Source organism: Hoplias malabaricus, chromosome 2 (assembly GCF_029633855.1).
Source record: "Hoplias malabaricus isolate fHopMal1 chromosome 2, fHopMal1.hap1, whole genome shotgun sequence".
NCBI lineage: Eukaryota > Metazoa > Chordata > Actinopteri > Characiformes > Erythrinidae > Hoplias > Hoplias malabaricus.
Window position 1 is genome coordinate 68,170,434 of NC_089801.1, and position 22,200 is coordinate 68,192,633.

At 42.4% G+C, this 22,200-nt stretch overlaps 1 protein-coding gene across 1 annotated transcript; it reads right to left on the reverse strand.

Annotated features, from left to right (window-relative positions):
- Positions 1 to 6,283: 6,283 nt before the first annotated feature.
- On the reverse strand, positions 6,284 to 8,701 carry sox1b (SRY-box transcription factor 1b). The gene has a single exon (XM_066659969.1). The coding sequence runs from the start codon at positions 8,238 to 8,240 to the stop codon at positions 7,212 to 7,214; it is 1,029 nt and encodes a 342-aa protein (XP_066516066.1). The 5' UTR covers positions 8,241 to 8,701; the 3' UTR covers positions 6,284 to 7,211.
- Positions 8,702 to 22,200: the final 13,499 nt, after the last annotated feature.

A 22,200-nucleotide genomic window follows, 5' to 3' on the forward strand; every position in this document is an offset into this window, starting at 1 on the left:
GTGGGTGGTGGTGGAGGTGGTGTTGAAGGTGGTGGTGGTGATGCTCAGTGCTGCAGGAGTGGCTCAGTGTTGATCGGAGGGGCTCCTCTGTGTTCCTTGCTGGTTTACAGTTATTTCTCAGAGCAGAGCTCCCTCTCACACCTGCACTGTGTCTGTCTCCAGGAACCCGCCGATGTTTGTAATCAGCTTTGTAAGGCCACTGAGTGCAGCATGGATGAGTGAGAGAGTGTTTCTCAGAGCTGAACGCCTGTCGGTGAGGGGCACACATCCAACATACACACACACTCTCTCTCTCTCTCTCTCACTCACTTTTTCTGCCAAATTCCAGCAGAGAGAGAGAGAGAGAGAGAGAGAGAGAGAGAGAGAGAGAGAGAGAGAGAGAGAGGGCAACAAATGCCTAAGTCGAGTCTATATTCCCAAACACTGTTGCTGCCAATGTGTTGTTCCCCACTGGTGTTGATTTGGAATGAACATGTGAACTGTGCTTGGGTTTGATAAAGAGACTGCAGTGAACGGGCAGATTGAGAGAAAAGTTGGTGGACGTTTCACACTGCTGAAGACTCTTTGGTAAATTAAAGCCCACACGCTTAACAAACAGGCCTCTTTTAGCAATCCCATCAAAGATGCTTTTCAGCTCCTCAAAGGTATAAAGAATATTCCCATTAGGCAAAAGATTTTTCGCTAAATTAAAAAGCTGTCCCAAAAAACGCTGAGCTGAGGCTCTTTTAGACCAGGTACGTCTCCACTAAACGGATGGAGGTCTAAATAATGGCACTAGAATGCACCATGATACAAAAAAGTGAGTGTGTTTGCGAGAGAGTGATTGAGTGAGTGTGTGAGAGAGAGTGTGTGAGTGACTGTGTGTGTGATGTGAGTCAGTGTAAGTGAACGAATGAGTGAGTAATAAGCGGTTGTATGTGTAAATCTGTCTGAGTGACTGAGTGAAAATGTGTGTGTGTGTGTGTGTGTGTGTGTGTAATTGGTCGATAAGGCGGCGCGTTGGCCTCGATGCTGCGGCGCTAATCTCTCGCGCACACGCGCCCCTCTCCTCAATCTGCGGCTGTAATCTGCCGGAACACAGCAGCAGCCAATAGCGGCCCGTTCACACCTTCGTTTCTTTATTTCTACGAGAGCGGGGAGAGTATGCGCGCGGTGATAAAGCTCATGCTAATTAGGGACATTTAGGACGAGGAGTGCAGGAGATCGGGGGCTTACAAACAGGGGGAGACACCAGAACACAGGGGCCAACCATGATGCTTCCAGAGCGCTGAATTTCTACCGGTACATTTTACAAACTCCCCGGTGGAGTTACACCACTGCTACTAAATGGTTCTTAGTGGTGGGTAAAACTACATTTAAAAACTGGAATAGAACCGAGCTCTCATTAGCCGTGCGAACTCTCTCTCTCTCTCTCTCTCTCTCTCTCTCACACTCACACTCACACATCTTTCTTGCGCTTGGTCCAAAAACAATAAGCATGAAACAATCCATGGCCCTCAAAGACCTCTGAGTGTAGGACTTTTATTCTGCTAGTTCCGCTAAAGTTTTGCTAAGCATTAAACCAGTTTTCCATTCCCAGCACATCTTTTTTTTTTAATCAATAGATATTTTTTTTAAATAAATATTCGTTATAAGCCAACAGTGGCGCCTCGAAACACTCTTCAGTAACGCTGTTATTTCTAGTTTTTTTATTTTGAAGAGTAGTATAACGTGATTCCTGAGTTCTAATGGCGCTTGAATATAAAATCAAAATAATTTGAGCCAAATGTTAACAAAATCTCTATGTGCTTATGCCTCCAAATGTAAAGTTTTGGCTTTCAAAATAATAATAATAATAATAATAATAATAGTAATAATAATAATAATAATAATAGTAATATTAATAATATAAAAAAATAACATAATGGTTAATGAGCTCTGTTTAGTAAATTGTAAGATTCAGCTCCTCCGTTTTGACCGTGAGGAAATGTGAAGAAGGGCAGGTTAAAGCTGATAAACTGAAGAAATTTCTCGTTTACGTTTCGGCTGTACTCAATAAAATAACTCGCTCTGTTGTCGTCTTTTGTCAGTTGTCTGTGCTCAAAGTACTGTGACGTAAATCCGCACCGGAACAGCCCGTCTGTTTACATCTGGCTCACGTTAGTCTTCTGTTGTATTCATATTTAATTGTTCTTCTCAAATCTTTCCCTCCCTTGTCAGGTCCGCATCGTGTAGTTTGACCTGATTTCATTTGTAATATTTTCTTTATTGCTGTTGTTCCATTCTGTGGAGGTCTTCAGGGAGGTGGAGCGCTGAGTTTGAAAACAGATGCTGCCCCAACACAGAGGTTAGATTCATTAGAGAATCACATTATTCAGTAAAAAGTCAAAAACAGCTTTCCTATTGGTTCTTATTTGCATATAATTTTATTTATTGGAACACACACGTGGCTTTTCTGTGCTGGACATAGCTTCCCTTATACTTTCTTAGACTCATCATTTAACTTTCTGAGCGGGGCCTTTGCGTCAGTCGATCTTGATTAATGTTTTGTGACGTCACTCGACCCTATCCGGAGTCAGAAGCGTCCACTTACTTTTATTTGAACGACAATGCTGTAACAAAATAGTTTTATTCAACATATACAACTGCTTTGAATGAAGAGGTCCATTGTTTAGCATGAGTTATACATTTAAATGAGCATTCATTTATTTTTAAGCTTGTTCTTAAATTGCCTTTTTAATTTAAAAATGTATTAGACTTTGTTTTATTCAAAAAGCCTGAAACCTGTCAAAAAAAATTCAAGTTCAATAAACTCAGTTTTTTTTATCTAAAACTGTAATTACTTTTATGTTACTTAATCCACTAACAACATATAGTTTTCTTTTGTAATTGAGTGAATAAGTGAAGTTTTGATTTTGTTGTTTTGGAGCAGGAGGCAAGTGGCTCAACCTGGTGGTTTTCCTGCCTAGTGTAGAATCAGTGAAACTGGAGGAAGCGCTGTGAGAAGACCGAAGGACTCACTGTAAAAATGGAAACTTCAAATTATGAACTGTTCACTAGTGAATGTAGAAGTACAATTGTATTGCCATTGAAAACATCAAAGTGTTGCTAGACAGGAATTTAAAGCCATTTAACACAAAGACAAGATTTGGAACTCTGGCCAATTAAGTTAATGCCAACTCAGAAGATTTTGGTTCTCTAAAAAAAAAATTTAAAAAATAAAAGTATTTAAACTCAACTAAAATAAATCAATGTTCAATTCCCAGACTCGTGATCTGAATTACCACAGTTCACATTCATCAAATAATTTTAGTTCACGTTTTACTGTATTCACAAGGAGCAGAGCAAAATCTAATTAAAGAAAATAAGAAACTCATGCTTTGCTATTAACAGAACAGAGCTGTTCAATATTAAATCATTTTCATAACATATATTTTCAAAATACAGGATTCAGAGTGAAGATAAGTGTTAATTAAACTTAAGTGAAACTGAATATAGTACAGTCATCCTCTGTAACTAAAAACTATTTACTCTCATTAAATGCCCAAGACCTACATTGAAAATCCTCAGTGACACTTTATGTCCAACTTTTCTGGGAACTGCACTGATGACCGTTTGAAAACATCACTTTTGTACATTATGAGGTGAAATATCACTTCTTAATATTCCATCAAATAAGCTTTTTATAATCACTCCAATTGCCAAAGCGTTGGTTTCTTCAACTCTGTATTGTTTTGTCCCTCCTAGATAAAAAAAAAAAACGCCAAATGGATCACTGCCATAAAGAAGAACCACTTCTGCTTTTCTATAAATCAACTGCTTTTTAAAACAAGTGTGAACAACATTTGAAACCTCCAAATAATCTAAAGTATCTACAGCCTCAAGTTTCTTAAAACAGTGCCTCTAAGCCAATAACTACCGAGGAACCTTATTTCTGTGGCTATAAATGAGATTAGCTGTTGTTGTTGGTATTGGTTTTAAAAGACCGTTCTGTCACTGTCATTAAAGGCTGAATCCACAGTGAAAGAGAAAAAAAAGCAAGAATCTAGAGCCTGCAAACCCGCCCCACAACAACCCTCCCCCTCCCACCCCCCTCCAACTTCCCCATCCTCCTGCCAAGAGCTCGTGGAGGAGCTCTAAGCTACTTGTTGCAGGAAATCTCAAGGTCTTCATTGCAAAAGCCTGTGCTGACCCCGGGGTTAGCTCTCAGGGTCTTTTAATCCTCCGAACACAGACCTATCCGGACCCCCCCCCCCACCACCACCCTCCACATTCAGTCTAATCCGTCTCTCACCCTCACCCCTGACGACCCTCTGCACTCACCGACAAATTCAAGTTGGCATTTTATTCCTCGGGTCCAAGGCAATAAACAAACAGGCGCAAAATAGTGAGAATTAGCTTAAACCGGGCTAGGAGCAAAACACGCCTCTTCCGTGAAGCAACGCTAGAATCTTTAATTCCATTAGGAGCTACTGCGCTGTTATTGTAGGGAAATAAGGCGCTGAATAGAGGCCTGTTGTTGTGAGACGGATTTAGCTGAAGTGGATTTAACACGTTCACTGAGGAAGAGACTTGGGGGGTGTTCCGCGGACAATGAACAACGCGCTTTTCTTTGTATTTCTCGCTGTTCGTTTTTCATTGGTTACTCTTTATTTAGGGGGGGTCCTGCTCTTTGACTGGCCCCTGCCTTCAGCCCCCAAAACAAATAAACAGCACAAACTGCGGTCCCACCGTTCCAGAGAAACCGCTCACAACATCCACTATAAAACACAAACCCATAAAAAAGGAAAAATGACAATAAAATAAAAGCTGGAACCTGATTTGATAAAACTATGAATTTCGGAGTCTCTGAAATCATTTAATTTGGGTCAAACTAGTTAATAAGCGTCCACATTCAGGTTTCGAATCTTAATTGAAAAACGCTTTAGGCCGGTGACGCAAAACAACATTAAAATTAAACCGTCAGTTTAACAAGTTAAGACGGTTTAAACATTCGTTTTTAAATTGTTAAAAATAAAGGAAGAATTTGTTTTGAATGACAATGCGGTAACAAAATAGTTTTATTCAATGTTTACAACTGCTTTGAATGAAGAAAAATTATTTTTTGAGTTAGTGCTTTAATAGTTTTTCTTTAATTTAAATAAGTCAACTGTTTAGCATGAGTTCTGAACTTACAGAGGAATTTATTTTGAAGCTTATTCTTAGGTTGCCTTTTTAATTTAAAATTATATTAGAATGTGTTTTTTTCAATAAGTCTAAATCCTGTTAGAAAATTCGAGTTCAATTTACGCAGCTTGATAAGAGCTTTTTAACCGTAGTTATTTTTACGGTACTTTAAATCAGCTAATATTTATGTGCTGCAGTTATGAATTCCTTTATCGTATCTGTTACCCACTGCTCTGATATCTTAAAACCCACATTACACACCTCACCACGTTATCGTTCATGTTGAGTATAAATCAGCGAGGTCTTACAAATTCACCTAAAACATCACAAAAATGTTTGGTGTAAAATGCTGAATGCCAGAGTTCCCTTTAAACAATTTTCAGTGTTACTAAACAGCGAAGAATTGGGAAATAATATCGTGAAGACGAATGTATTCACAGGGAATTTTGAGAAGCCAACAGTTTGCAGCAGAGTTTATGATCTAAACCACACTGCTAAATACAGCAGCGCTGTTTTTCTTCAAAACAACAGCAGCAAAGCAATGTTATTGTTAATGATGTTGTATTAGACTTTGAAGAAAATATACGAATGTTATAAGCTTAATATTACTATAATAATAATAATAATAATAGTAATAATAATAATAATAATAATGGGGGAATAATCCTGTCAGTCCTGTCTGTTATAAACAAAAAAGAAAACACTATATTACGTATAACAAAATGACAAAAATAATAATATAACCAGATTGAATCATTACTATTTTCCCGCAGTGTCCTCTCTCTGGTTTCCTCAAGTCTGCCCCAATTCTTTGTGTTTTATGCCTTTAATGAATCTTCTTAACCATTTATTTCATATTTCATATTTTTACAATTAAAAAAAACAATTTCTTTTTTTTTTACGAATATATCTTTAAAATGTAATCAATGAAATCTGATCTGGCGCGAATCTCGTTTAAATGTTGATCCCTGATTATTAAAATAATTTTTATCACATCAAGCTATTTAACGTTAATTTTTTACCAAGACGAAAACACGAGACACGATACAAACAGGAAATTATCCAGAATAAGATCAACAGCTGTGAAATTTATTCATTTCATACCAACGCAAAAAAAAAAAACTTTTCCTTTTTTTCTTGCAAAAATGAATTAAGGAAACTATTTACAGTCGGTCTATCATTTGTCTCTATAATAATATATGCACAATGTACAAGAGAAAATACAACGACCAAAAAAAGGAAAAAAAGAGGATCAGGTACACAGGCTTAGTCACGTGTTTACAAACAGAGGAGAGTGCTGCGAGCAACTGATAAAACACTGCACGGTTTTAACTGCAGCGCAGCCGCCTGCTCCTCCTCACACCGCCCCAAAAATCAGAGAAGCCCCGAGGACTTCAGAAAGCTCCAGAACTGGGGCGTTTAGCAGTGTTTTTCATCATGTAGAAACGGGGACAAATCAGTGTTTCAGCTTTAAATAATAATAATAATAATAATAATAATAATAATAATAATAAATCACTTTAAATTTACAAACAGAAAAAAGCATTCTGTACAAAAAAAAGCTACAGTCGTAGGCAAAAGTTTGAGCACACCCGGTCAAATGACCCAATGTTTTGTTGAAGTGAAAATAACCAGGTCCTCTACAGACAGCGGCTGAACAGTTTGTTTGGTAAAATATCAATAATCACTGCAAAATAAAAATTGGCCTGCGCTGAGATTATGGCACATGTCTGTTTCTTACGATTTTTTTTTTACGTACGAAAACGTGTTCGGGCCATGTTTATTTTTACTTGTTCCCTGTAGAGGACGCCTTCACTTTTCACAACAAATCCAACAAAAACATATAATTCGGACCAGAGGGTGGGGGTAGGGGTGAGGGTGGGGTTGCTGAAACTTGTGCAAAGTTTGTGCACCCCTCAAACTTTTAGCGCGCGACCGTCTCGGGTCTGAAAGAGAGGTAAATATTTGGTTACTTCTTTCCGGATGCTTGTGTGTCTGTTTGTTTTTGTTCTTTTCTTCTTATTCTTCCCTTTCTTCACAAGTGTACATTGTTTGTTTGTTTGCCGTTAAATGTGCGTTAAAGGCACGGTTCCGCTGATGGCGGCGGCGGCCGCTGCGGCTGCGCTGTGGTAGTGCTGCGGCAGCGGCTGTAGTCTGCTGTGCTCCGCCGCGTCCCGGTGCTCCGCCGCCGCCGGTAAGTACATGCTGATCATGTCCCGCAGCGAGGGGCTCTCGCTGGGCTCGGCTTTGACCAGCGCCGCGGCGCCCTGGTGCTGGTGCTGGCCGTGGCCGTGGTGCTGGCCGTGGCTGTGGTTGTTGTGCTGGTGCGCGTGGTGGGGGTGCGGGTGGTGTTGCGCGTAGGCCAGCCCTGTGTAGGGCGCGCTCCCGTAGCCCGGCGAGCTGGAGATGGGGCTGTACTGCAGCGCGCTCATGTCGTACCGGTGCTGCGCGTGCATGTGGTGTGGGTTCACTCCTCCCGCGCCTCCTCCTCCGGCACCTCCGCCTCCGCCTCCACCTGCGCCTCCGCCGTATGTCAGCTGCGCCTCCTGCATCATGGCCGCGGCCGCTGCGTACGCGCCGTTCGTCCAGCCGTTCACGTGCGTGTAGCCCCCCGTGGCTGCGGCACTCACGCCGCCGTTGCTGGGGCTCTCCAGCCCCCTCTGGCTCGCGCCAAGGAGACCCCCGGCCAGCGAGTACTTGTCCTTCTTCAGCAGGGTCTTGGTCTTGCGCCGCGGCCTGTACTTATAGTCCGGGTGCTCCTTCATGTGCATGGCGCGCAGGCGCTTGGCCTCGTCGATAAACGGACGCTTCTCGGCCTCGGACATCACCTTCCACTCTGCGCCCAGCCGCTTGCTGATCTCCGAGTTGTGCATCTTCGGGTTCTCCTGCGCCATTTTGCGCCGCTGTCCCCGCGACCACACCATGAAGGCGTTCATGGGACGCTTCACGCGCTCCTGGCCCGCGGTTTTGCCTCCTACAGCACCTCCACCTCCTCCTCCTCCCCCCGCGCCTCCTGCCATCGGCACCGACCCCGCATGCGACCCCACGCCGCCGGCGGAGGTCTGCAGGTCCGTCTCCATCATCATGCTGTACATTCAGCCGGTTAGTCTTTCACAAGCTCCTCAGCCGGGAAGAAAGCAGCAGCAACAACAACAAGAGCATTCACTCTCCCTCCCGAGGAAAACAAACAAACAAACAAACAACTAAACAAACAAACAAGGAAACATAACCACGCCGATACAATCCACAGCGAGGCTCTTCTTTCTCAGGTCAGGTCGCTTCTTTTCCTCCTTCACTTCCTCTCTGTCTCTCTCTCTCTCTCTCTGTTTTGGAGTCCAGTCGAGTCTCCCCCCTTCTTTTCTCCCTCTTTCTTCCTCTCTACAGTGTTTTCTCCCCTCTCTCTCCTCTTTTAGAGTCAGATCCTTTGCTTCTGTTTACTCTTTTCTTCTTTCACTCTGTCAAGTCACTTCTCCTTTTTCTTGTACTCTCTCTCTCTCTCTCTCTCTCTCTCTCTCTCTCTCTCTCTGATGAAAGCCTGTGTGAGACACTTTTCCTCGCGCCGCTCCGTTAGGAAAGTTAATGGCACAGAGCGCGCGGCCATACGCTCAGCTCTGACAGCGCGCATAAATGACCCGCAGCCGACCAATCAGAGCGCGGGAAACAAGGAGGAGGGTGGGGGGGGGGGGGGGGGCGATTAGCATACGGCATGCGCGGTCACGTGACGCGTAAACAGTTTAAAAATATATCCGGCATGCTAATATTTTGAGGCTAAGTATTTCACACTGATAAACAGTAAAGTAGGCTACAGTGAGCCGATAAACACGCACACACCTCATAAACAAGACCCCGTCTTAACCCGCTACCGCGCACTGAGACAGAAAGTAGCGCGCTGCCTCCTCTCACTGTTTACACAGATGATGAAAAAGATGCTAAAGCGCTGAGGTAAATAGAAGCTACAAGCCGCGAAACGCTTCTGCGACGGGGCTTTGGGAAATGTACGTTAAACAAATAAGTAAAGCGTCCACTGTCCAACCTCAAATGGAAACAACACATTTCAAATTTCTGTACAACTCTAAAAAAATAGCTTGGGCTTAAAAATAATAATAATAAAAATAATAATTCCGGCTCCCCACAGGAACATGTCCTCACAGAGCGGAGTTCTCCTTAAAGGAAAACCTGGTGGTTATAGGACGAACGCATTTTACAAAATATATACATTAAATACAGCTCCAAAGCAAGACTCTCTCTCTCTCTCTCTCTCTCTCTATATATATATATATATATATATATATATATATATATATATAATTTTTTATTGTTTTTTACTAAGACTGTGGGAGGCAATCTCCGGATTTCTGACCACGAAGAGATAAACAAACTTTGTCTTTCCATCTTAAAATGATTCAGAAACTCTCACTGTGGTTCTCGGGTACGTCCTCAGTTCCTTTAACTGTTTATATTTCCATATAAATTCTCTTTAAATGTAGAGTTATTCACTTCTCCTAGATAAGGGAATGTATAGTGCAAACGTTTGTCGAATACAACTGGACCTTAAAATTACTGCACGTCCATTTACCACGTTTTTATTTTTCCCGAACAGTGCTGTCAGGCCTGTGTGTATGCCTGTTCACTAATGTAATTAATATTTATGGTCTCCTGGGCTGATGAATGTGATGACAGGTGGAGTACTGGCTGATGCAGAAGAACAGTAGCGAACGAGGTCTGTGCTCCACCAGTGAAGTGAATGTGAGCTAACAACAGTGGCCAAAATCGCAGTCGCCCATTTATTGTCCTTTTGGACTGATTGATGTTCAGGCGTTAATTATTTAAAGAATAAATATTAATAAACGAATTCTGAATTCTGAGCGGTCTTTAGTCCTTGTAAAGTGGTGCTTTAATTCTGTTACTGAGACATGTACACCTCAGCACTGGTCAAGAAAAAGAACATTGTTTCTCTCAATTTCTGCTTCTCTTATTTACCCTATCAGCCTCTCTACATTTTCTCTCTCTCTCTCTGTCTCTCTCTCACTCTCTCGTTTCTTTTTATCTTATTCTCTTTATCGTTTTTAATCAGTCTCTCTCTCTCTCTCTCTCTCTCTCTTTCTTTTTTTTTTAGGTCTGTAAAATCTGAAAGAGTCTTTTCAGCCGAGCCACAGGTGCTTCCCTGTTAGGGCCGTTGCTAAGCAACGCACAACTGACGCCCAGCGCACGTGCCAGCGCGGGCTCATTGTCCGCACGTGGTTTTGGGGGATAAAGGGGTCAGAAACGGGGGGCTCTTACTGTAGAAACACTGATTTCCGGTATTTCTGTCGAGTTGTGCTACACTCTCAGAAATAAAAGGTACGAAAGAGGTACATAAGTGGTCACTAAAAGTACAAACGGTGTAAATGTACCTTTAAAGGCTCAACAGCGATTTTAAGGTCTAGTTTTGGTCCCCTAAATCTACATTACACTTTAGTTTGTTACAGAATCATTCATTATAGAAATGCGTACATTAAAACCACATAATATAAGTCCTGGAAATGAAATGTGGCATATGCAACCAACACAGTTTTTCAATGTACAATTAATATAGGATATGGAACAATTATGTTCCCTAACTGAAGTACAGAAATGTACCCTTGAGGGTACCACCACAGTGAGAGCAAAAGGTACCACCAGAGTGATGGTGTACTTTGTTAAAATGTGCTACCCTAGTGTACTTTTACAAGTAGAGTCACCTAAACAAAAAGCACATCAGAAAATGCCCCCAAATAAGTATAAGTTGGATCTATGAATAGCATCAACCCCAGTATGTGCGTAAAGATGATAATAAAATATTGTATACATTTTTTTTCTTTAATTTTCCAAGTAGAGTTTTGTAACACTCAAGCAAATAATAACAGTAAACTAAGACTGTATAATCTACCCAAGGAAAACAAAATGATCATAAAAAAACACATGAAAACACTAAAAAATTATTAGTCTTAGCATGCACAGCGCTGCTAAGTAGGACATATTGCTAGGTAGGACAACTCATCACTTCTCATTTCATAGCTTAACATATATTAAAACCAGACACAGTACAAGGGCAGTTTTAGATCAGTGACCACAGTGACCGTGCTGGACATTGTAGAGGAAGAACAATGAAATACAGAAAAATGGATAAAATGACCATAGCCTCCCTTGAACTCCACTAATGAGCTTCTAGTTTCCGCTCTGAGTAATGAACAGCTCATATTGAGTGCATAACACTCACCTTAGTGCACCGGGGTGTCAGTGTCATGTTTTTGTGGCACTTAAGCATGAAATGTACACGCTACAGTAAAGCTAACTACAACCGTGAGCTAACACTACACTACACTAACCTTAACACTATACATCACATCACACTGACCTTAATGTGAACACCAGACATCACACCAATGGCGCTTTTCCACTGCATGGGACCAACACGTCTTAGCATGTCTCTATTGCTTTTCCACTGGCCAAATCTGGTGCCTGGTCCCTGGAACCAGGTAGCTTTTCAGTCCCAGCTCACTCAGGGTTCCAACCGTGCTGAGTAGGTACTAAATAGTGATGTGTAAACCATACAGAGCGCTGATTGGCCAGAGCCATGTCAATCACCATGAAATGCAGAGCCCATTGAAATCCAGCACAAACCATAAGCTTGAAAGTTACTTTTAATTTTTTTTTTATCAGACTCACAACAGCAGCTCGTAACATTCCCTCGAGGTGTTTTAAAGAGGTTTATATGATTCTTGGGCCGATGGCGGTCAAAAATCTTTAGTGAAAGCCGAACGTGCAACAAGTAAAACTGATCTGTGAGAACTGGGGTGTGGAGCTGTGTTCAGTCCAAAAAACTAAAACAACACGCCAATACACATGAAATAAACAGCGCCAAACTTTACCGCCGCCGTTGTTGTGCTTTTCAAAGACAATGATTCCTGTAAGAGATGGGTTTTTTTCAATGTCACTGGCTTCATTTTGTGGGAGAGCCCTGAAAGTGGAAAAGCGACAAGCTTTAAGCGTGCCGAGCAGAGTAGAGTCGAGTCGTGTAGAGCCAGACCCATGCTGTGGAAAAGAGCCTTAGCCCTACACTACACTAACCTCAACACTATACATCACCCTCACCCTAACGTCGACATCAGACATCACACTAACCCTACACTACACTAACCTCAACACTATACATCACCCTCACCCTAACGTCAACACCAGACATCACTCTAACCCTACACTACACTACCCTCAACACTATACATCACCCTCACACTAACCTCAACACCAGACATCACACTAACCCTGCACTACACTAACCTCAACACTATACATCACCCTCACCCTAACGTCAATATCAGACTTCACATTAACCCTACACTACACTAACCTCAACACTATACATCACCCTCACCCTAACGTCAACACCAGACATCACTCTAACCCTACACTACACTAACCTCAACACTATACATCACCCTCACCCTAACGTCAACACCAGACATCACTCTAACCCTACACTACACTACCCTCAACACTATACATCACCCTCACACTAACCTCAACACCAGACATCACACTAACCCTGCACTACACTAACCTCAACACTATACATCACCCTCACCCTAACGTCAATATCAGACTTCACATTAACCCTACACTACACTACCCTCAACACTATACATCACCCTCACCCTAACGTCAACACCAGACATCACTCTAACCCTACACTACACTACCCTCAACACTATACATCACCCTCACCCTAACGTCAATATCAGACTTCACATTAACCCTACACTACACTACCCTCAACACTATACATCACCCTCACCCTAACCTCAACACCAGACATCACACTAACCCTGCACTACACTAACCTCAACACTATACATCACCCTCACCCTAACGTCAATATCAGACTTCACATTAACCCTACACTACACTACCCTCAACACTATACATCACCCTCACCCTAACGTCAACACCAGACATCACTCTAACCCTACACTACACTACCCTCAACACTATACATCACCCTCACACTAACCTCAACACCAGACATCACACTAACCCTGCACTACACTAACCTCAACACTATACATCACCCTCACCCTAACGTCAATATCAGACTTCACATTAACCCTACACTACACTAACCTCAACACTATACATCACCCTCACCCTAACGTCAACACCAGACATCACTCTAACCCTACACTACACTAACCTCAACACTATACATCACCCTCACCCTAACGTCAACACCAGACATCACATTAACCCCACATGTGTATAATTGTAGCCTCTGCATTTCACAATTTAGTCAAACAAACTTTAGACACAGACAGTTTGGAATAAAACTCTTAATATATGTTTTAATTCATGTCTGTCCTAAGAAGGCTTTCAGAAGTAAATCTAGGAAGGGGTTCATCATTCTGTGAAAAACTGTGTGGGCAAATAATAAAACAATTCAAGGATAACATTCATTCATTCATTCATTATCTGTAAGTGCTTATCCATTTCAGGGTCGCGGTGGGTCCAGAGCCTACCTGGAATCATTGGGCGCAAGGCGGGAATACACCCTGGAGGGGGCGGCAGTCCTTCACAGGGCAACACAGACACACACACACCTATGGACACTTGGTCCATGGTCGTCAATCCACCTACCAACATGTGTTTTTGGACTGTGGGAGGAAACCCGAGCACCCGGAGGAAACCCGCACGGACACACCAACTCCTCACAGACAGTCACCCAGAGCGGGAATCAAACCCACAACCTCAGAACCTGGAGCTGTGTGATTGCAACACTACCTGCTGCGCCACCGTGCCGCCCTCAAGGATAACTTTCCTCAACTTAAAACAGTAAAGAACTACAGTGACTGGTCTCCTCAATTCCAAAACACTTCTAGATGATGTAACACGGTGGTAAATCTGCTCCTGTGTCAACTCTTTTGGAATGTGTTGTTGGAATAAAACTCAAAATGGAAAAATATTCATCATAAACGTTCATGAATGTTGTCAGTTTTAATATTTCAAATGCTGCATGTACTATTTGAATTTAAATATAGGCTTTAAATGATTTGCACATCATTGCATTCTGTGTTTAACTGACATTTTGCAGTGTCCCAACTTTTTGGAAATAACATATATACAGTAAAATAAAAATGTTTTCCAAAAACTTCTCCAGAAGTGCTTTATATTATAGCTAAACAGTATCTATCATTCTAATTTAAATGAGTGAAAATGAAATGCAATACCCTTCTTATTATATTAATAGATTATTATTATATTGTTATTATAATAACATGATAATTAGGTTTTCACAGGTTCCAGTAAACAACAGTTTGCCAGATCTGTCCTCCCCAGGGTTTACCAAACCCTGAAAAATCTATATAAATCAGGAGAGTGAGCTCTGTTCATGAAACGGCTACTGCCTCCAAACATCTGGAACAAAATAGAAATCACTGAGCAAACAAACACGCCCCAGCAAAGCCATGTGCTGGTGAATATGATGAGTGTATGAAGAAAAGCCCTGTAGCCCGCTCTGATGGCACGCAGAGAGGGGAGTGAGGGGGACGCGCACACACATCACTCAAATTTCACACCACACTTGTTCAGAATATCTCAATTAATTGTTAATTGAGGCGAAAAATAACAGGCTAAATATCAGCGTCGGTGCAACACAGTTAACAACTTAATCATCACACTCATCAGCGCCAGGACAACACGCCGCCATTATACAATTACTGCACATTTCTGTCCAATTACACTTCTGCTGGAACACTGATCACGACCAAGTATTCCCCTCAACACAGGCTCCGTCAGAGAACATCACAGCAGCCACCCAGAACCAAAGAACCTCCCCAATCCCCAGAACTGCCCAGAGAAACTCTTCTAATACACCTACACCTACCGCTCTAACTGCCCCAACATACTCCTTTAATGCACCTACCCATACCGCTCTAACTGCCCCAACATACTCCTCTAATAAACCTACACCCACCGCTCTAACTGCCCCAAAATACTCCTCTAATACACCTACACTCACTGCTCTAAATGCCCCCAAAATACTCCTCTAATACACCTACACTCACTGATCTAACTGCCCCCAAAATACTCCTCTAATATACCTACACTCACCTCTCTAACTGACCCAATATACTCTTCTAATACACCTACACTCACCACTCTAACTGCCCAGAAATACTTCTCTAATACACCTACACTCACCACTCTAACTGCCCCAAAATACTCCTCTAATACACCTAGCCTTACCGCTTTAACTGCCCCAAAACACTCCTCTAATACACCTACACTCACCACTCTAACTGCCCCAAAATACTCCTTTAATACACCTACCCATACCAATCTAACTGCACCAAAATACTCCTCTAATACACCTACACCCACTGCTATAACTGCCCCCAAAATACTCCTCTAATACACCTACACTCACCACTCTAACTGCCCCAGTATACTCCTCTAATACACCTACACTCACCGCCCTAAATGCCCGAAAATACTCCTCTAATACACCTACACTCACCACTCTAACTACCCAGAAATACTTCTCTAATACACGTACACTCACCGCTCTAACTGCCCCCAAATACTCCTCTAATACACTTACCTTTACTGCTTTAACTGCCCTGAAATACTCCTTTAATATACCTACATTCACTGCTCTAACTGCCCCCAAAATACTCCTCTAATACACCTACACTCACCATTCTAAATGCCCCAAAATACTCATCTAATACACATACCCTCATTTCTCTAACTGCTCCAAAAAATTCCTCTAATACACCTACCGCTCTAACTGCCCCAAAACACTCCTCCAATACACCTACACTCACCGCACTAACTGTCCCCAAAATACTCCTCTACTACACCTACAGTCACAACTCTAACTGCCCAAAAAATCACCTCTAATACACCTACACTCACTGCTCTAAATGCCCCCAAAATACTCCTCTAATACACCTACACTCACTGATCTAACTGCCCCCAAAATACTCCTCTAATATACCTACACTCACCTCTCTAACTGACCCAATATACTCTTCTAATACACCTACACTCACCACTCTAACTGCTCAGAAATACTTCTCTGATACACCTACACTCACCACTCTAACTGCCCCAAAATACTCCTCTAATACACCTAGCCTTACCGCTTTAACTGCCCCAAAACACTCCTCTAATACACCTACACTCACCACTCTAACTGCCCCCAAATACTCCTTTAATACACCTACCCATACCAATCTAACTGCACCAAAATACTCCTCTAATACACCTACACCCACTGCTATAACTGCCCCAAAATACTCCTCTAATACACCTACACCCACTGCTATAACTGCCCCAAAATACTCCTCTAATACACCTACACTCACCACTCTAACTGCCCCAGTATACTCCTCTAATACACCTACACTCACCGCCCTAAATGCCCGAAAATACTCCTCTAATACACCTACACTCACCACTCTAACTACCCAGAAATACTTCTCTAATACACGTACACTCACCGCTCTAACTGCCCCCAAATACTCCTCTAATACACTTACCTTTACTGCTTTAACTGCCCTGAAATACTCCTTTAATATACCTACATTCACTGCTCTAACTGCCCCCAAAATACTCCTCTAATACACCTACACTCACCATTCTAAATGCCCCAAAATACTCATCTAATACACATACCCTCATTTCTCTAACTGCCCCAAAAAATTCCTCTAATACACCTACACTTACCGCTCTAACTGTCCCAAAACACTCCTCCAATACACCTACACTCACCGCACTAACTGTCCCCAAAATACTCCTCTACTACACCTACAGTCACAACTCTAACTGCCCAAAAAATCACCTCTAATACACCTACACTCACTGCTCTAACTGCCCCCAAAATACTCCTTTAATACACCTACCCATACCACTCTAACTGCCCCAAAATACTCCTCTAATACACCTACACACACTGCTATAACTGCCCCAGAATACTCCTCTAATACACCTACACTCACCATTCTAACTGCCCCAAAACACTCCTCTAATACACGTACACTCACCTCTCTAACTGCCCCAAAATACTCCTGCAATACACCTACACTCACCGCTCTAACTGCCCCAAAATACTCCTCTAATACCCCTGCACTCACCGCTCTAACTGCCCCAAAACACTCCTCTACTACACCTACAGTCACAACTCTAACTGCCCCAAAATACTCCTCTAATACACCTACACTCACCACTCTAACTGCCCCAAAATACTACTCTAATACAGCTAAACTCACCGCTCTAAATGTCCCAAAATACTCCTCTAATACAACTACACTCACTTCTGTAACTGCCCCAAAAACTCCTCTAATACACATACCCTTACACCTACCCAAAATACTCCTCTAATACACCTACACTATCCACTCTAAGTGCACCAAAGTACTCCTGTAATACACCTAGCCTTACCGCTCTAACTGCACCAAAATACTCATCTAATACACCTAGCCTTACCGCTTTAACTGCCTCGAAATACTCCTCTAATACACCTACACTCACTGCTCTAACTACCCCCAAAATACTCCTGTAATACACCTACACTCACCGCTCTAACTGCCTCAAAAAACTCCTCTAATACACCTACACTCACCACTCTAACTGCCCCAAAATAATCCTCTAATACACCTACACTCACTGCTTTATCTGCCCCAAAATACTAATGTACTACACCAACAGTCACAACACTAACTACCCCAAAATACTCCTCTAATACCCCTGCACTCACCGCTCTAACTGCCCCAAAACACTCCTCTACTACACCTACAGTCACAACTCTAACTGCCCCAAAATACTCCTCTAATACACCTACACTCACCACTCCAACTGCCCCAAAATACTACTCTAATACACCTACTCTCACCGCTCTAACTGCCCCAAAATAATTTTCTAATACCTTTACCCTCACCGTTCTAAATGCCCCAAAATATTCATCTAATACACTTACACTCACCGCTATAAGTGCCCCAAAATAGTCCTCTAATACACCTATACTCACCGCTCTAACTGCCCCAAAATACTCCTCTAATACACCTACACTCACCCCTCTAACTGCCCCTAAAATACTCCTCTAATACACATACACTCACCACTCTAATTGCCCCAAAATACTCCTCTAATACACCTACCCTCATTGTTCTAACTGGCCCAAAACAATTTTCTAATACATCCAACCTCACCGTTCTAACTGCCTCAAAATATTCCTCTATTACACCTACACTCACAGCTCTAACTGCCCCAAAATACTCCTCTAATACACCTACACTCACCACTCTAACTGCCCCAAAATACTCCTCTAATACACCTACACTCACCGCTCTAAATGTCCCAAAATACTCCTCTAATATACCTACACTCACTTCTCTAACTGCCCCAAAAACTCCTCTAATACACATACCCTTACACCTACCCAAAATACTCCTCTAATACACATACACTCACCACTCTAACTGCCCCAAAATACTCCTCTAATACACCTACACTCACCGCTGTAAGTGCACCAAAATACTCCTCTAATACACCTAGCCTTACCGCTCTAACTGCACCAAAATACTCCTCTAATAATCCTAGCCTTACTGCTCTAAATGTCCCAAAATACTCTTCTAATACACCTACACTCACTGCTTTATCTACCCCAAAATACTCCTCTAATACACCTACACTCACCGCTCTAACTGCCCCAAAACACTCCTCTAATACACCTACACTCACTACTCTAACTGTCCCCAAATACTCCTCTAATACATCTACCCTTATCGCTTTAACTGCCCCAAAATAGTACTTTAATACACCTACACTCACCGCTCTATAACTTCCCCCAAAAACTCCTCTAATACACCTACACTCACCACACTAACTGCCCCAAAATACTCCTCTAATACACCTACACTCACTGCTTTATCTGCCCCAAAATACTCCTCTAATACACCTACACTCACCGCTCTAAATGTCCCAAAATACTCTTCTTATATACCTACACTCACTTCTCTAACTGCCCCAAAAACTCCTCTAATACACATAAACTTACACCTACCCAAAATACTCCTAATACACATACACTCACCACTCAAACTGCCCCAAAATACTCCTCTAATACACCTATACTCACCGCTCTAAGTGCACCAAAGTACTCCTGTAATACACCTAGCCTTACCACTCTAACTGCACCAAAATAGTCCTCTAATACACCTAGCCTTACTGCTCTAAATGTCCCAAAATACTCTTCTAATACACCTACACTCACTGCTTTATCTACCCCGAAATACTCCTCTAATACACCTACACTCACCACTCTAACTGCCCCAAAACACTCCTCTAATACACCTACACTCACTACTGTAACTGTCCTCAAATACTCCTCTAATACATCTACCCTTATCGCTTTAACTGCCCCGAAATAGTACTTTAATACACGTACACTCACCACTCTAACTGCCCCAAAAATCTCCTCTAATACACCTACACTCACCACTCTAACTGCCCCAAAATACTTCTCTAATACACCTACCCTCACCGCTCTAACTGCCCCAAAATACTCCTCTAATACACCTACACTCACTGCTCTAACTGCCCCAAAAACTCCTCTAATACACCTACACTCACTGCTCTAATTGCCCCCAAAATACTCCTCTAATACACCTACCCTCACCGCTCTAACTGCCCCAAATTACTCCTCTAATACACCTACCCTCACCGCTCTAACTGCCCCAAATTACTCCTCTAATACACCTACCCTCACCGCTCTAACTGCCCCAAAATACTCCTCTAATACACCTACACTCACTGCTCTAACTGCCCCAAAAACCTCTCTAATACACCTACACTCACTGCTCTAATTGCCCCCAAAATACTCCTCTAATACACCTACCCTCACCGCTCTAACTGCCCCAAATTACTCCTCTAATACACCTACCCTCACCGCTCTAACTGCCCCAAATTACTCCTCTAATACACCTATACTCACTACTCTAACTGCCCCCAAATACTCCTCTAATACACCTACCCTTACCGCTTTAACTGCCCCAAAATAGTACTTTAATACACCTACACTCACCGCTCTATAACTGCCCCCAAAAACTCCACTAATACACCTACACTCACCACTCTAACTGCCCCAAAATACTCCTCTAATACACCTACACTCACTGCTTTATCTGCCCCAAAATACTCCTCTAATACACCTACACTCACCGCTCTAACTGCCCCAAAACACTCCTCTAACACACCTACACTCACTACTTTAACTGTCCCCAAAAACTCCTCTAATACATCTACCCTTATCGCTTTAACTGCCCCGAAATAGTACTTTAATACACGTACACTCACCGCTCTAACTGCCCCAAAAATCTCCTCTAATACACCTACACTCACCACTCTAACTGCCCCAAAATACTCCTCTAATACACCTACCCTCACCGCTCTAACTGCCCCAAAAACTCCTCTAATACACCTACACTCACTGCTCTAATTGCCCCCAAAATACTCCTCTAATACACCTACCCTCACCGCTCTAACTGCCCCAAACTACTCCTCTAATACACCTACCCTCACCGCTCTAACTGCCCAAAATTACTCCTCTAATACACCTATACTCACTACTCTAACTGCCCCGAAATACTCCTCTAATACACCTACCCTTACCGCTTTAACTGCCCCAAAATAGTACTTTAATACACCTACACTCACCGCTCTATAACTGCCCCCAAAAACTCCTCTAATACACCTACACTCACCACTCTAACTGCCCCAAAATACTCCTCTAATACACCTACACTCACTGTTTTATCTGCCCCAAAATACTCCTGTACTACACCTACAGTCACAACACTAACTGCCCCAAAATACTCCTCTAATACCCCTGCACTCACTGCTCTAACTGCCCCAAAACACTCCTCTACTACACCTACAGTCACAACTCTAACTGCCCCAAAATACTCCTCTAATACACCTACACTCACCACTGTAACTGCCCCAAAATACTACTCTAATACACCTCCTCTCACCGCTCTAACTGCCCCAAAATAATTTTCTAATACCTCTACCCTCACCGTTCTAAATGCCCCCAAATATTCCTCTAATACACGTACGCTCACCGCTATAAGTGCCCCAAAATAGTCCTCTAATACACCTAAACTCACCACTCTAACTGCCCCAAAATACTCCTCTAATACACCTACACTCACCCCTCTAACTGCCCCTAAAATACTCCTCTAATACACATAAACTCACCACTCTAATTGCCCAAAAATACTCCTCTAATACACCTACCCTCATTGCTCTAACTGGCCCAAAACAATTTTCTAATACATCTAACCTCACCGTTCTAACTGCCTCAAAATATTCCTCTATTACACCTACACTCACAGCTCTAACTGCCCCAAAATACTCCTCTAATACACCTACACTCACCACTCTAACTGCCCCAAAATACTCCTCTAATACACCTACACTCACCGCTCTAAATGTCCCAAAATACTCCTCTAATACACCTACACTCACTGCTCTAATTGCCCCCAAAATACTCCTCTAATACACCTACCCTTACCGCTTTAACTGCCTCGAAATACTCCTTTAATACACCTACATTCACTGATCTAACTACCCCCAAAATACTCCTGTAATACACCTACACTCACTACTTTATCTACCCCGAAATACTCCTCTAATACACCTACACTCACCGCTCTAACTGCCCCAAATTACTCCTCTAATACACCTATACTCACTACTCTAACTGCCCCCAAACACTCCTCTAATACACCTACCCTTACCGCTTTAACTGCCCCATAATAGTACTTTAATACACCTACACTCACCGCTCTATAACTGCCCCCAAAAACTCCTATAATACACCTACACTCACCACTCTAACTGCCCCAAAATACTCCTCTAATACACCTACACTCACTGCTTTATCTGCCCCAAAATACTCCTGTACTACACCTACAGTCACAACACTAACTGCCCCAAAATACTCCTCTAATACACCTACACTCACCACTCTAACTGCCC

Bases quoted from the DNA above. Each gene is read 5' to 3' on its own strand.
- sox1b (XM_066659969.1), bottom strand. From the start codon at position 8,240: ATGTACAGCATGATGATGGAGACGGACCTGCAGACCTCCGCCGGCGGC.